This window comes from Hoplias malabaricus, chromosome 15 (genome assembly GCF_029633855.1).
Source record: "Hoplias malabaricus isolate fHopMal1 chromosome 15, fHopMal1.hap1, whole genome shotgun sequence".
NCBI classification, from domain to species: Eukaryota; Metazoa; Chordata; class Actinopteri; order Characiformes; family Erythrinidae; genus Hoplias; species Hoplias malabaricus.
Window position 1 is genome coordinate 31048238 of NC_089814.1, and position 18133 is coordinate 31066370.

Here is an 18133-nt window from a genome sequence, read left to right on the forward strand (position 1 = left end):
ATTTGTTGATGATTCATAGAATACTTTTGTGTTGAGCAGGATTAATATTATTCTCTATTACTGTGCCACTGTAATGAATCAGTGAATCAATAAGAAGAAAGGGGTGAACAGATCCAAGGGCCTATTAACAACACTAATGTTCGCTCGCAAGTTTGCATTCATGAGAAACTTTTAACTCTCCATCACAATGGTATCAAGAGTATGATTGCACACCCATTAGACCACTGTGGCTTTTCCTTTGGAAAGCACCGGGTTAGAAAGCTTTCCACTAGCGCAAGGGTGAGTCCAGCCTGACCGAAAAGTTTTAAAGAAGGCAATAGTTTAATTTGCACCTGGAGGGAAAGGAGCAGGGGAAATAGCCAAGCAGTGGTAGTCTGCAACAGCAAGATAAAACTAAATTGTCTTTCTCTTTTGACTGACTCACTTTGGTTTCTTTGCTCCAGTTTTGGGGCTAAATGATCTGTTCAGGTTTTTACAATACACTGATTCTCTTTCATGGCACCAATTCCCTGCATTAACCCCAAAGATCTGCATGCCAGTATTTGCTAACACAGTATACCACACTATGAAATATGCATGGTGGTGTTATTGTGAACTCTTTGAAATATTGTTACTGCATATTAACGTGAAGGAATGAAATGTGAAACATAGCCAGTAATACAATATTTTTGGTCTCACTGAAGTGAATGCAAAAACACTAGTAATTAGGGGCAGTGGATATACACAAACACACAGAGCCACCGGCAGCTACCTCTGTGCCTGGGAAGCAGATTTATGCATCTGCATTTGACTCAATTCCATAGCCTGCAAGAGTGTCCTACACCATTGTGTGTATGTGTTTATCTGTGGCGCATTTCACTGCTGCAACACTAGGGCTGAATCTCAAATATCTTTCTCCACCTTAGGTAGTGCACAATGTAATGGTGTAGTGCACTAATTAGAACAGAGCGTAGTTTACATGTGGTGCCATAGGAATGTATTATATTTCCCTTCTTCTCTGTAGTATGGAGAAGAGTTAGTGGGCTGTTAGGGAACTGGGCTTGTAACCAGAAGGTTGCCGGTTCAATTCCCAGAACTGGCAGGTCATGACTGAAGTGCCCTTAAGCAAGGCACCTAAACCTTCTGTGCCGTGGCTAGGGCTGCCCACTACTCTGGGCATGTGTGCTCACTGATCCCTAGTTTTTAGTAGTGGATGTTTCCTTCTTCATAAAGAAAAATGTACTCTTCAGCGTCAAACCTCCACCCTAAGCGCGTCAACCCAAACCCTACATCATAGCGTGATGGAGACCTCCCCGGAAATGAACTACATTTTGCATCAACTCAGACCTCAATAACTGTGATCGGTCCAAATCGTATGAACATGGTTCAAGTTGTGGAGAGATAACCGAGGAAGTCCAGAAATATAAACTCTTCTTAGAATTCAAATTAGAATCACTTTACTGGCCACTGCGCTTGCACACAGAGGAATTTGTTCTCCACATTTAACCCAGTCCGTGCAGTGAAACACACATTTACATACACTAGTAAAAAAAAAAGTTGATGAGACTGGTGATAGACTTGAGCTAACGAGCTAACCAAATAAAATCCAGTAATACACTGAGAATTTAATGTCAAGTTAAAATGATCAATACACCAGTAAACCAGCAAAAAAAAAACAAAAAAAACCCTAATCCTCTGTCCTCTGTAGCGCATTAGTTTTGTTTAAATATTTCATTACAAACAAATTATAATATGATTTCCTCATCTAAAGTGAATACTTGTGTTCTAGATTTATATTTTTCACGTATTAACTTCAGAGCATATTCTGGAAAATGGTGAAAGCAAACTACAGTGGAACCTCTACTAACGAACGCCTATACTAACGAACTTTCCAAGAAACGAACCGAACATTTGAATATTTTTTGCCTCCAACAACGAACCATGACTCTAGAAACGAACCCGAGCCTCCGCCAAGCCGGCGTCTGGAAATGGCCACTGACCCCAATAGGCGAGTCTCCCAGCGCGCCCAGACTTGAGTGAGCTTTTAAGATTAGCAAATTGTAGCTTTAGCAATTTAGCATTAGTGTAAATAGCAGACATGGAAATTCGTGCTAAGTTAAGCCGTATCTACGCTTCGTCTCCCCACATTCACATTCACACTCTCCGTTATTCCACCCACCCCCCACCTCCCGTCATACAGCCAGTGTCTGTGTTACTCCTCCAGACAGTCGTCACGTCTTCAAGGTAGCGATGTGTAACCACTTAAAACCTTTTTTATTTCTTTATTATTACTGTTACCACTGTATTTCTTTTTTATTTTTAGTAACGCTTCATGTATTTTTTTACTAATTTGAGAGTGTTGTAAACATATATCAGTGCAAAAAGGGTGACTTTCGGGGTGGGGGATGGAACGCATTAATTGCTTTTCCATTATTTTAAATGGGGAAAATTGACTCGAGAAACGAACTTTTCCAATTACGAACCGGGCCACGGAACGGATCAAGTTCGTAAGTAGAGGTCCCACTGTATATGAATAATGTAATAAGCATACAGGGATCACAACAGTTTAGGATACTGTCATATGTTCTTGAATATTGATATTGAATATTCAATATTCTTGAATATTGATACTGTACTTATAAAATAATAACAGTTAAACACTAAAAACAGCAGAAGGAAACATGTCATACAATGACAGAATCATATAAACAAGTATTTGAATATCAAACAACATGATACAGATTGGTGCAGTGAATAATAATAATAATAATTCAATCTATAAAGTGCCTTTCACAAACCCAGTGACACTTTGAGTGTTAAAAATAAATAAATAAAAAGTATTTAATAAAAAAAAGAAGGATAAAGAGAGGAGGAAAGTTTTAAGCAAAAGATTTAATAGGTTTCCATTTACTGACCACTGCGCTGTCTACAGGGAATACTGTGTAAATTAGTTTTTTATTGATTGACTTTTAACTCTTACTTTGATGAAAACAACCCTTCTTCTGTGTCTTTACTTTGATAATGAACTATACAAGTTCTGCTTCTAGTTGAAAGTAAAACAGAGAAATGATCCCAGACCCCTAACAGAGAATAAGATGTCACCCACTCAGTCTCACAATATAATTTCCAACATCAGAGAAAGAAGCATGATTCTCCAGAAGGCACATCCAGCCTTTGTTGCTCACTCCAGATTGTGCATGTGTTCCATTTGGACTGTGTATCCCCCCCACACCAAATGGGAGAAGCTCTCTCAGGTCTACGCTAAACAGCGGCGACAGTCAGCTTTCAGCTGTTATGGCTTATTGTTTTGGATGGGATTTGCACTCTCATTTCTATTCGTCACAGCGCGTTTTCATTTGGGTTAGGCTTTGAAGAAGCATAGTCCTTGCAGCTGGGAAAAAAAAATCTTGAATACGGCTTGCTATGTTTTATATCTGCTTTGATGGTTCAAATTGGTCTGTTACACAAGAATAGCTTGATTGGGTCCCTTGTGTTATCAGAACGTTTTTGCCTTTCTGTGTTAGCAGTTGCTTAATTAAGTTCAGTTGCCTGCAGCACAAAAATAGTTTTTCGTATCTATTTTAATCATCTTAACCATACTTGCTTGGCCTACGCAACTAGCTTGAATCGCACAGAGGGTCAGTTTCATGGTGCAGTTTCTGATACGATGAGCCCAGAGTAGCAATGACAGAGGCATTACACTTCCTATTATAGGCCAGTGATTTTAAGGTAAAATATTACATAATATTCCTTAAATTTCTTTTACAAACTTTTCTTGAGGTTGGATTTTCTGCAGCATTGAAAATGTAAAATTATGCAGCACTGGCGATATTTACAGGCTGAAGTGTGTAGTGTTTTACACACACAGTTTTGGTCTGATTTAACCCAATGTTAGACTGTTTTTATATCGCCGCTGTCCAAAGAAATCATACATTTCCATTTTTGTGGATTTTTACTACTTTATTTTACTACATCATTTGAACGCAGCAGCTGTTCTTCACATTGTGTGATTTCCTGATGAGAACGGACCAATAGAAATGCTTGAAAATTACTTCAACGACGATCTGCTAAAGGATTAATATTTATCCTGATTTAGCTAATTGTTTTTCTTTCTTAAAGATTAAACAAGATGTTGGGGTCCTTGGCAGATTATATTTTCTTGATTAAATTAAACGCCTCTTCAAGGCTGTTGTTAGCAACATCTACATCTGTGTACAATTTTTTGCAAGAGTGTCAAATTAAGACACATTGTGTGGTACAGTAATTATACTGCTTCATTTAAGTAGGATCCTGTGGGAATGTCCCTCTTACGGGGGGAAGGTGTGGAAGGTCCCTGGGTGGCAGCCAGTTAACAAAGGACGTTGCTAGGTTTACATTCATTAGCTAGACCTGTTCTAAGGTTACAGCCTGAGTATAGAGAAATCTAACCCAAAATAAAACTCCTGTTTGGTTTGCTTTAACTTTGTCTCCATTGTCATTAACCAATAACGTAACACATTCTTGTCTGATAAAATACTGAATAATAAAATTAAATTTAAAACCTGTGGTTAAAGTAGTACAAAATATGGAAAGAAGACTTATATTTCCTCTGTGACCCAGCGCAGCGGTGCTTAGATGTTGTCCACATAAAATTTACAGTCATATCGTCACTGTACAAAGAAAAAAAGGTTGTTGATTTGAGTTCACTACATCATTTGAACACAGCAGCTGTCTTTCACATTGTGTGAAAATTTAATGATGAATGAACCAATACAAATGCTCCAAAATGACTTCAATATATTTACATTGACTTCCATTCAAATTTTAAAATGGAGATGGATGTTGTTCATTGGACAGTGATGCTATGCAAAGTTATTTTTACTTATTATTATTCGTAAAAGTGTGAATATGCATTTAATCACACACAATTACTGTTCATTTGCTGAATTTGTCACATTGGAACACAAGGGCTGGCTAAACTCTGATCCCAAACTCATCAATTGTGCAACCTTAGGATTTAACAGATTCCAGGTTTAGTCTGTGAACTGACTGTGACTTATTGTGACCTTTGTATTTGATTAAATACCCAGTCTTACTTCTCTTCAAGTCCATTGTGTGGGTGCATGTGATGGGGAGTAATCTACAGGTGAAATGTAATTGAGATGTCATTAGGCAAGCAGCTGGGACACCAGTGTCAAGCTGGGTTCATTCCAGGGAGTGTTTACTGTGTGTGTCCAGCGCTTGGCCCTAATCCTCTTACAGTCGCGTCAGCCTGCCAGTAATTACCCCCTTTCCCTCTTAGGCCAACACAACTATCTGTGCGCGGGGAGGAACGACTGCATCATCGACAAAATCCGCAGAAAGAACTGCCCGGCCTGCCGCTTCCGGAAGTGTCTCCAAGCCGGAATGAATCTGGAAGGTAACATCAGTCAAACACACTGTAGCCTGTTGTCTAACACAGCAAACCATGCTTTGGAAACCCCTCTCTCTCACTACATTAAAGCTTTTAATGATCTAGCCCTAGTGCCCCCCTCACTCCAACCACACGCCACAAGAGTCCATGGTCACAACAACAACAGTGCTCTTTCCCTCCATCTCCAAGATGTGTCTTTGAGCAGGTGATGGACGAGTTTTGGACCACAGCAGTGCTGCTTTCTAGAAAATGGTAGCGTGCCACAAATAATAGCCTGTGCAGCCTCTTTGGAGCACTTCATGGAGCTTGAATGGTCTCATCGCCTTACGTGCGAGGGTATAAACCTGTGGATGTTTTTTTTGTTTGAAGCGTGGGTTGGGGGGAGGGTTGTAGAATGACGTCTATGCAGTGGCAAGTCTACAGAGTCTGAGGTTCAATCATTGAGGCTCTTAGTTGCCATAGAAACGTTTATGGTGGAAAATTAAAAAAGTGGGACGACATGAGATTGAATTTGATGGAAACCTCAAATGAAAAATGCACATTGCATTTTCAAAGAGAAAACACTGAGTGGGATTTGTAATCAAAATATACAACCATATTATTTGGTCACGATATTTAACTACACCTTTTCTGGGATAAGGCTGAGAGGGTATGAAGGGTATGTGTAAATATGCACACACAGGCCTGTATTAAACCCTCTCACAAGTCTCTAGCAGTGGCAACTCGTTTTTGAAACAACTGAATGATAAGTAAATTGCGAATATAGCTGGATTATTTCTAAAAAGGCCACTGAAATGTTTTTTTGGCACAAAAGAAAATGCATGCATTGCCAGAGTTAATGAATGACCCAGTCCTGCACCTGGAGGTCGGCCATCTTCTGGAGTTTAGCTCAAACTTTAATCCACCAAACATGGTGCATCAAATGATTATTTTCAAGCATTTCTTCTTACCTGGAAGTCTTAGATTTATATTAGATTTGAAATGCCCTGGAAGGCTGTTGACTACAAATCTAAAAGCACTAAGAAGGTAGGAGCAGGTCATTTTAAATCTAATGCAGTAAAGGAAAAGGATGAAAAACAAGTGGACATAAAAAAGAACTTCAAACAACTCAGCTGAACATATCCAGAAGCTCAATGGAATGGAGACATGCACTGCTTTAGGCAAATCACAGCTGTGAAATTATAGTTGACGTTTCGTTTTTGGGCTTTTTTGGGCAACTCTTAAAGTACAACCAGAAGATACGACTGTGAAAGCTAGCTGTTGTGTTTGGGGTGTAAGGGTATGCGTATTCGTACCAGGGTCACGGTTCGGTACACGGTTTGATTATTAGGACAGCGTGAGCCACCCAGAAATCTTGAGCTATAAGCCATTGGATTTGCCTGGTATTGTGGGGACTCTAATGGTTTAAGGGGGACTGCTATGGTAACTGTAGTCTAAAAATCCTATCTGTCTTGTTCTCTATTCTTGGGTTGCAGCGCGCAAAAACAAAAAACTGATCCGGCTAAAGGGTCAGCAGACTATGGTCAACACTGCACATCCTATGCCCGATGAACGAGCATGTTCGCTGGTGCCCAAGTCCATGCCTCAGCTGGTGCCCACAATGCTTTCCCTGCTCAAGGCCATCGAACCCGAGATTGTGTACGCAGGCTATGACAGCACCATCCCAGACACCTCCACCCGCCTCATGACCACCCTCAACAGGCTAGGCGGTCGGCAGGTCATCTCTGCTGTCAAGTGGGCCAAGGCCCTGCCAGGTAAGACAGATGCCAGGGATGCACCTATGATGAATAATGGTACCTTGCTGTGGCTGATGCTGGTATTAATAATAGCTCATAATTTTACCTTGCCATACATCATGTGGTTTCGAATCAGGCCTGTTTTCAGATATGTTTGGTCATTTCACGTGAACTTTGACTCCTAAACTTGTTTCCAGAGAAGGTCTTGACACGTGGTATATAAATATTTGCCAGTGCAGAAATTCCAATATTGGACTGATAACAATAAATGAACAATGCAGCTCTAATAGATGCAAATGTTACTATTTTAGAAACTTAAACAATTATTATTAACAGATTCAGATTTCAGAGTTGTTGCTCTTGCTGTTTTTATTAGCTGTATACTTATCTGTTTCTTATTCTTCCCTTTATTATGTTTCTGTTGAATATGTCTCCACTTGTCTTACAAAATAATCAGACCTATGGTCCTAGTGTTACAAAATTTGTCCCATAGGAATGAATGGGGTACCAATGTTTGTGCACCATTCCTATGTCACAATGATACAACCACATGGGCTACCACAGCACCCACTTAACAACCACATGAATAACCCTAGCAGCCACATTAAACAGAACCTGAAATACCTTATTAACCACCCTAACAGCCATCTGGAATACCATAGCGGCTACCTACATTAACACCACCAATGTACTCATTTGGTAACACACTGACAATCACCTGGAATGCTTTAGAAACCATCCTAGTAACACCTTAGAAAAACTTAACCAACTAATAAAATACCTTAGAAACCAATTTAGCAACCAGCTGGGATACCATAAACGCCAACTGAAAGACTGTGGCAAACCCAAAGCAAACACATGAAATATCTTAGTAAAAACATAACACAAATAGTTTCACCTTAGTATCCGCATAGCAACAGGCTAGCAACCGTCTAATGACATAACACCTGAGATCCACTAAAGCTGGGAAGCCATTTTGTGTTGTAATAAATGCAGCTTTTAGCTGTGAATTTTAACAACATAACAATCACAATGTCAGAAACTACATAAAACATTTACATTTTTTCTCTACTATCTCTTTAAATGATTGATTAGGATACAGATGATATAATAATATGGTTAAAAGTTATCTGTAGTTAGCAAGGCTACAAGGCTGTTGTTACCTGTGTTAGCAATAGGCCAAATTACTTGTATAACCATTAACAAAACCTGAGAAGTAAGGGAGGGAAATATTAGTGAAAAGAAGCTGGGTGCTAACTGCAGCAGCTGTAGCATGCCAGGCGGTACGGTGGCGTGATAAAGCATGCACATGATTCGCTAATCGTTGGAAGTATTTACTCTCTCCCACTGCTCAGGACTGAGCAGAATAGTCTGGTCTAAAAAAGAAAAAAAAGACTAGAAGGGTGAGGTTATATAAGAGCTGCATGCTTGAGCAAACACAGCCCCAGAGAACGGTAAGCACTTCACCTTTGAAGTGTAGAGGTAAAAGATTCTAAAACTAACAACTGGAAGACCTAACTTTTTTTTTTTTTTTTTTTTTCAAATATACTTGACTTATCTCCAGAAAATGTATAGAAATTTACTCATCTGGCATTTTTAAATAAACAACACAAATAGTCTGTTAATTAGTGACAGCCTTTACATTTCAGGAAAGTCTTTAGCCTAGACGCTGGAACATTTCTGTGAGGATATGATAGCTCTTAGCCATGATAATATTAAAGAGATTATATGTTCCGGATCACAAAAGCCACTCAAATGAAGGGAAAGATATTAGATTGGACCCTATCACTGTAGAGAAGAGTTTCATTGATCCCCAGTGAAGCCCAATGCTGGCAGGGTTTAAAGACCTGTCGTCTACAGTATTGTATTGCATTGGGCAGCTACTATAGTGTCTAAATTAATTTAAGCATTTGTGATCACACAGTGGGTTATACAAGCTGTGTGTGAGTAGTGTCCACATTTTCTTACAGAATGAAAGAGATCTTTAAGGATAAATATGTCTTGAATATCTGAGACATTTCTCTCTATGTACACTGGGGAAAATAGCCTCCACACCATAACAGAAGCCCTAGATCCCTCAACATTCAGGCCTGATATACCTTAAAACAATATACTTTACATATTACACTTACGCCCAAGTGTCTCTTTGCTCCCTTTCTACTGCAGATTTCAACCCTCTTTACAATAAATGTAAATGCATCTTTTAAAGTCATGTAGACCTTTTCAACTTGTCATGATACAGAATCAGTCGGTCAGTGGTAACTGGTATTAAATTCTATTCTGTGTGAGCTGTGGTTGGTAAAATGTATCAATGTGTTTTCCTGGTCCAGGGTTCCGGAACATGCACCTGGATGACCAGATGACCCTGCTGCAGTGCTCCTGGTTGTTCCTCATGTCCTTCAGCCTTGGATGGAGGTCCTACCAGCAGTGCAATGGAGGCATGCTCTGCTTTGCCCCAGACCTTGTCATCAACGAGTGAGTTCAGCCTTTTTTTAATGCTAATATGTGTATTCTGACATGTCCTCCGGATTGTCTGCATGGTCCATTTAAGTAGTTGGAGTTCTGAAACTAAAGTCAGTGGTCTTTAGGAAGTCTGAAAGGTCTGATTTGTGTTTGTTTTTTCTGTCTCAGTGGCTCCAGCAGCTGTAATCCTGTATGCACCGTGAACACATTCTTTTAACATATTCTCGCTTGGAAATAAAATTGTGACAGCAGATTTATTGTACTTTTTTTATTGAATAATTAGCTTAAAAATTAGATGCAATTTTGGCTGCTACAGCTGCGTCCATTCACCTTCCTTCCCTGTTGAAAGAACACTGCACACAAGCTTTAATGCTTCTTTGAACAAGCCTCAATGAAAATGTCTTGCTGATTAATATAGAGCTAAGTTGTGTGAGTGTTTTTGTTTGTTTTAGGGAGAGGATGAAGTTGCCCTACATGGGTGAACAGTGTAGGCAGATGCTGAAGATTGCCAATGAACTGGTGAAACTTCAAGTGTCCTATGAAGAGTATCTCTGCATGAAAGTCCTCCTCCTGCTCAGCACAGGTTAGTACTCATTGATATGAAGAATATAAAGCTTTGGTACCCTCACTCACTCGTTGTCTTTCAACCACTTATCCAGTTCAGGGTCGCGGTGGGTCCGGAGCCTACAAGGAATCGTTGGTCGCAAGGCAGGAACACACCCTGGAGGGGGCGCCAGTCCTTCACAGGGCGACACACACTCACATCTATGAACACTTTTGAGTTGCCAATCCACCTATCAACGTGTGTTTTTGGACACAGGGAGAACACACCACACTCCTCACGGACAGACACCTGGAGGAAACCCACGCGAACACAGGGAAAACACACCACACTCCTCACAGACAGTCACCCGGAGGAAACCCACGCAGACACAGGGAGAACACACCACACTCCTCACGGACAGACACCTGGAGGAAACCCACGCGAACACAGGGAGAACACACCACACTCCTCACAGACAGTCACCCGGAGAAAGCCCACGCAGACACAGGGAGAACACACCACACTCCTCACGGACAGTCACCCGGAGGAATCTCACGCGGACACAGGGAGAACACTCCTCACTGACAATCACCCGGAGGAAACCCACGCAGACACAGGGAGAACACACCGCACTCCTCACAGACAGACACCCGAAGGAAACACACGCAGACACAGGCAGAACACTCCTCACAGACAGACACCCGGAGGAAACCCAAGCGGACACAGGGAGAACACACCACACTCCTCACAGACAGTCACCCGGAGGAAACCCACACGGACACCCGAGAAATCTCACGCGGACACAGGGAGAACACACCACACTCCTCACAGTCACCCGGAGGAATCTCACGCGGACACAGGGAGAACACAAAACACTCCTCACAGACAGACACCCGGAGGAAACCCACACAGACACAGGGAGAACACACCACACTCCTCACAGACAGTCACCCGGAGGAAACCCACGCAGACACAGGAAGAACACACCACACTCCTCACAGACAGTCACCCGGAGGAATCTCACGCACACACAAGGAGAACAGACCACACTCCTCACAGTCACCCGGAGAAATCTCAGGCAAGGAGTCCCAACACGTCTAAAAGTTCGAGTAACGGCTCATTTTTTGTAGTTTTTTTCTCTGATCAGATGAAAATCTTTTAAAAACACAGAAAATATTTGGTAAAACATACCTTTTAACAACAACAATACAGCAGCCCGGAGGAAACCCACACGGACACACGGAGAACACACCACACTCCTCACAGACAGTCACCCGGAGGAAACCCACACAGACACAGGGAGAACACACCACACTCCTCACAGACAGTCACCCGGAGGAATCTCACGCAGACACAAGGAGAACAGACCACACTCCTCACGACAGTCACCCAGAGGAAACCCATGCAGACACAGGGAGAACACACCACATTCCTCACGGACAGTCACATGGAGGAAACCCACGCCGACACAGGGAGTACACACCACACTCCTCACAGACAGTCACCCGGAGGAATCTCACGCGGACACAGGGAGAACACACCACACTCCTCACAGACAGTCACCCGGAGGAATCTCACGCAGACACAAGGAGAACAGACCACACTCCTCACAGACAGTTACCCGGAGGAAACCCACACGGACACAGGGAGAACACACCACACTCCTCAAACAGTCACCCGGAGGAATCCCACACGGACACAGGGAGAACACACCACACTCCTCACAGAGAGTCACCCGGAGGAAACCCACGGAGACACAGGGAGTACACACCACACTCATCACGGACAGACACCCGAGGAATCTCACACGGACACAGGCAGAACACACTCCTCATAGACAGTCACCCGGAGGAAACCCACGCGGACACAGGGAGAACACACCACACTCCTCACGGACAGACACCTGAGAACACACAACACTCCTCACAGACAGTCACCCGGAGGAATCTCACGCAGACACAAGGAGAACAGACCACACTCCTCACAGACAGTCACCCAGAGGAAACCCATGCAGACACAGGGAGAACACACCACATTCCTCACGGACAGTCACATGGAGGAAACCCACGCCGACACAGGGAGTACACACCACACTCCTCACAGACAGTCACCCGGAGGAATCTCACGCGGACACAGGGAGAACACACCGCACTCCTCACAGACAGACACCCGGAGGAAACCCAAGCGGACACAGGGAGAACACACCGCACTCCTCACAGACAGACACCCGGAGGAAACCCAAGCGGACACAGGGAGAACACACCGCACTCCTCACAGACAGACACAGGGAGAACACACCACACTCCTCACAGACAGTCACCCGGAGGAAACCCACGCAGACACAGGGAGTACACACCACACTCATCACGGACAGACACCCGAGGAATCTCACGCGGACACAGGGAGAACACACTCCTCACAGACAGTCACCCGGAGGAAACCCACGCCGACACAGGGAGAACACACCACACACCTCACAGACAGTCACCCGGAGGAATCTCACGCAGACACAAGGAGAACAGACCACACTCCTCACGACAGTCACCCAGAGGAAACCCATGCAGACACAGGGAGAACACACCACATTCCTCACGGACAGTCACATGGAGGAAACCCACGCCGACACAGGGAGTACACACCACACTCCTCACAGACAGTCACCCGGAGGAATCTCACGCGGACACAGGGAGAACACAAAACACTCCTCACAGACAGACACCCGGAGGAAACCCACGCGGACACAGGGAGAACACACCGCACTCCTCACAGACAGTCACCCGGAGGAAACCCACGCAGACACAGGGAGAACACACCACACTCATCACGGACAGACACCCGAGGAATCTCACGCGGACACAGGGAGAACACACTCCTCACAGACAGTCACCCGGAGGAAACCCACGCAGACACAGGGAGAACACACCACACTCCTCACAGAGAGTCACCCGGAGGAAACCCACGCAGACACAGGGAGAACAGACCACACTCCTCACAGACAGTCACCCGGAGGAAACCCACGCAGACACAGGGAAACACACCACACTCCTCACAGACAGTCACCCGGAGGAATCTCAGGCAAGGAGTCCCAACACATCTAAAAGTTCGAGTAACAGCTCATTTTTTGTAGTTTTTTTCTCTGATCAGATGAAAATCTTTTAAAACCACAGAAAATATTTGATTAAACATACCTTTTAACAACAACAATACAGCAGCCCGGAGGAAACCCTCACAGACAGTCACCCGGAGGAATCTCACGCAGACACAAGGAGAACAGACCACACTCCTCACAGACAGTTACCCGGAGGAAACCCACACGGACACAGGGAGAACACACCACACTCCTCACAGAGAGTCACCCGGAGGAAACCCACGCAGACACAGGGAGTACACACCACACTCATCACGGACAGACACCCGAGGAATCTCACACGGACACAGGGAGAACACACTCCTCATAGACAGTCACCCGGAGGAAACCCACGCAGACACAGGGAGAAAACACTACACTCCTCACAGACAGACACCCGGAGGAAACCCACACAGACACAGGGTGAACACACCACACTCCTCACAGACAGTCACCCGGAGGAAACCCACGCGGACACAGGGAGAACACACCACACTCCTCACGGACAGACACCTGAGGAATCTCCCGCGGACACAGGGAAAACACACCACACTCCTCACGGACAGTCACCCGGAGGAATCTCCCGCAGACACAAGGAGAACAGACCACACTCCTCACAGACAGTCACCCAGAGGAAACCCATGCAGACACAGGGAGAGCACACCACATTCCTCACGGACAGTCACATGGAGGAAACCCACGCCGACACAGGGAGTACACACCACACTCCTCACGGACAGTCACCCGGAGGAATCTCACGCGGAAACAGGGAGAACACACCGCACACCTCACAGACAGACACCCGGAGGAAACCCACGCGGACACAGGGAGAACACACCGCACTCCTCACAGACAGACACCCGGAGGAAACCCAAGCGGACACAGGGAGAACACACCGCACTCCTCACAGACAGACACCCGGAGGAAACCCAAGCGGACACAGGGAGAACACACCACACTCCTCACAGACAGTCACCCGGAGGAAACCCACGCAGACACAGGGAGAACACACCACACTCCTCACAGACAGTCACCCGGAGGAAACCCACGCAGACACAGGGAGTACACACCACACTCATCACGGACAGACACCCGAGGAATCTCACGCGGACACAGGGAGAACACACTCCTCACAGACAGTCACCCGGAGGAACACAAGGAGAACAGACCACACTCCTCACAGACAGTCACCCAGAGGAAACCCATGCAGACACAGGGAGAACACACCACATTCCTCACGGACAGTCACATGGAGGAAACCCACGCCGACACAGGGAGTACACACCACACTCCTCACAGACAGTCACCCGGAGGAATCTCACGCGGACACAGGGAGAACACAAAACACTCCTCACAGACAGTCACCCGGAGGAATCTCACGCGGACACAGGGAGAACACACCACACTCCTCACAGTCACCCGGAGGAAACCCACACAGACACAGGGAGAACACACCACACTCCTCACAGTCACCCGGAGGAAACCCACGCAGACACAGGGAGAACACACCACACTCCTCACAGACAGTCACCCGGAGGAAACCCACGCAGACACAGGGAGTACACACCACACTCATCACGGACAGACACCCGAGGAATCTCACGCGGACACAGGGAGAACACACTCCTCACAGACAGTCACCCGGAGGAAACCCACGCAGACACAGGGAGAACACACCGCATTCCTCACAGACAGACACCCGGAGGAAACCCAAGCGGACACAGGGAGAACACACCACACTCCTCTCAGACAGTCACCCGGAGGAAACCCACGCAGACACAGGGAGGACACACCACACTCCTCACAGACAGTCACCCGGAGGAAACCCACGCAGACACAGGGAGTACACACCACACTCATCACGGACAGACACCCGAGGAATCTCACGCGGACACAGGGAGAACACACTCCTCACAGACAGTCACCCGGAGGAAACCCACGCCGACACAGGGAGAACACACCACACTCCTCACAGACAGTCACCCGGAGGAAACCCACGCGGACACAGGGAGAACACACCACACTCCTCACGGACAGACACCCGGAGGAAACCCACGCAGACACAGGGAGTACACACCACACTCATCACGGACAGACACCCGAGGAATCTCACGCGGACACAGGGAGAACACACTCCTCACAGACAGTCACCCGGAGGAAACCCACACAGACACAGGGAGAACACACCACACTCCTCACAGACAGTCACCCGGAGGAAACCCACGCGGACACAGGGAGAACACACCACACTCCTCCCAGACAGTCACCCAGAGGAAACCCATGCAGACACAGGGAGAACACACCACACTCCTCACACAGTCACCAGGAGGAATCCCACACGGACACAGGGAGAACACACCACATTCCTCACGGACAGTCACATGGAGGAAACCCACGCCGACACAGGGAGTACACACCACACTCCTTACAGACAGTCACCCGGAGGAATCTCACGCGGACTCAGGGAGAACACACCACACTCCTCACAGACAGTCACCCGGAGGAAACCCACGCGGACACAGGGAGAACACACCACACTCCTCACAGACAGTCACCCGGAGGAATCTCACGCGGACACAGGGAGAACACAAAACACTCCTCACAGACAGACACCCGGAGGAAACCCACGCAGACACAGGGAGAACACACCACACTCCTCACAGACAGTCACCCGGAGGAATCTCAGGCAAGGAGTCCCAACACGTCTAAAAGTTCGAGTAACAGCTCATTTTTTGTAGTTTTTTTCTCTGATCAGATGAAAATATTTGGTTAAACATACCTTTTAACAACAAAAATACAGCAGCCCGGAGGAAACCCACACGGACACAGGGAGAACACACCACAGTCCTCACAGACAGTCACCCGGAGGAAACCCACGCGGACACAGGGAGAACACACCACACTCCTCACACAGTCACCCGGAGGAAACCCACGCAGACACAGGGAGAACACACCACACTCCTCACAGACAGTCACCCTGAGGAAACCCACGCGGACACAGGGAGAACACACCACAATTCTCACGGACAGACACCCGAGGAATCTCCCGCGGACACAGGGAGAACACACCGCACTCCTCACAGACAGACACCCGGAGGAAACCCACGCCGACACAGGGAGAACAGACCACAGTCACCCGAAGGAAACCCACGCAGACACAGGGAGAACACTCCTCACAGACAGACACCCGGAGGAAACCCACGCGGACACAGGGAGAACACACCACACTCCTCACAGACAGTCACCCGGAGGAAACCCACGCAGACACAGGGAGAACACTCCTCACAGACAGACACCCGGAGGAATCTCAGGCAAGGAGTCCCAACACGTCTAAAAGATCGAGTAACAGCTCATTTTTTGTAGTTTTTTTCTCTGATCAGATGAAAATCTTTTAAAACCACAGAAAATATTTGATTAAACATACCTTTTAACAACAACAATACAGCAGCCCGGAGGAAACCCTCACAGACAGTCACCCGGAGGAATCTCACGCAGACACAAGGAGAACAGACCACACTCCTCACAGACAGTTACCCGGAGGAAACCCACACGGACACAGGGAGAACACACCACACTCCTCACAGAGAGTCACCCGGAGGAAACCCACGCAGACACAGGGAGTACACACCACACTCATCACGGACAGACACCCGAGGAATCTCACACGGACACAGGGAGAACACACTCCTCATAGACAGTCACCCGGAGGAAACCCACGCAGACACAGGGAGAAAACACTACACTCCTCACAGACAGACACCCGGAGGAAACCCACACAGACACAGGGTGAACACACCACACTCCTCACAGACAGTCACCCGGAGGAAACCCACGCAGACACAGGGAGAACACACCACACTCCTCACAGACAGTCACCCGGAGGAAACCCACGCGGACACAGGGAGAACACACCACACTCCTCACGGACAGACACCTGAGGAATCTCCCGCGGACACAGGGAGAACACACCACACTCCTCACAGACAGTCACCCGGAGGAATCTCCCGCAGACACAAGGAGAACAGACCACACTCCTCACAGACAGTCACCCAGAGGAAACCCATGCAGACACAGGGAGAACACACCACATTCCTCACGGACAGTCACATGGAGGAAACCCACGCCGACACAGGGAGTACACACCACACTCCTCACAGACAGTCACCCGGAGGAATCTCACGCGGAAACAGGGAGAACACACCGCACACCTCACAGACAGACACCCGGAGGAAACCCACGCGGACACAGGGAGAACACACCGCACTCCTCACAGACAGACACCCGGAGGAAACCCAAGCGGACACAGGGAGAACACACCGCACTCCTCACAGACAGACACCCGGAGGAAACCCAAGCGGACACAGGGAGAACACACCACACTCCTCACAGACAGTCACCCGGAGGAAACCCACGCAGACACAGGGAGAACACACCACACTCCTCACAGACAGTCACCCGGAGGAAACCCACGCAGACACAGGGAGTACACACCACACTCATCACGGACAGACACCCGAGGAATCTCACGCGGACACAGGGAGAACACACTCCTCACAGACAGTCACCCGGAGGAACACAAGGAGAACAGACCACACTCCTCACAGACAGTCACCCAGAGGAAACCCATGCAGACACAGGGAGAACACACCACATTCCTCAGACAGTCACATGGAGGAAACCCACGCCGACACAGGGAGAAAACACCACACTCCTCACAGACAGTCACCCGGAGGAAACCCACGCAGACACAGGGAGAACACACCACACTCCTCACAGACAGTCACCTAGACGAAACCCACGCAGACACAGGGAGAACACACCATACTCCTCACAGACAGTCACCCGGAGGAAACCCACGCGGTCACAGGGAGAACACACCACACTCCTCACAG

At 46.8% G+C, this 18133-nt stretch overlaps 1 protein-coding gene and 1 long non-coding RNA gene across 5 annotated transcripts in view; one reads left to right on the plus strand and one right to left on the minus strand.

The window, feature by feature from the left end:
- Positions 1-18133, plus strand: part of LOC136668184 (glucocorticoid receptor-like) — a 70137-nt gene that overhangs the window by 42027 nt on the left and 9977 nt on the right. For all 4 annotated transcript variants that reach the window (XM_066645536.1, XM_066645539.1, XM_066645538.1 and 1 more), the window contains 4 exons: positions 5261-5377; positions 6847-7125; positions 9438-9582; positions 10023-10153. In XM_066645536.1, the coding sequence (XP_066501633.1) occupies positions 5261-5377; positions 6847-7125; positions 9438-9582; positions 10023-10153 (672 nt within the window). The remainder of the gene's footprint in view (positions 1-5260; positions 5378-6846; positions 7126-9437; positions 9583-10022; positions 10154-18133) is intronic.
- Positions 1-18133, minus strand: part of LOC136668185 (uncharacterized) — a 30527-nt gene that overhangs the window by 1404 nt on the left and 10990 nt on the right. The window lies entirely within an intron of this gene.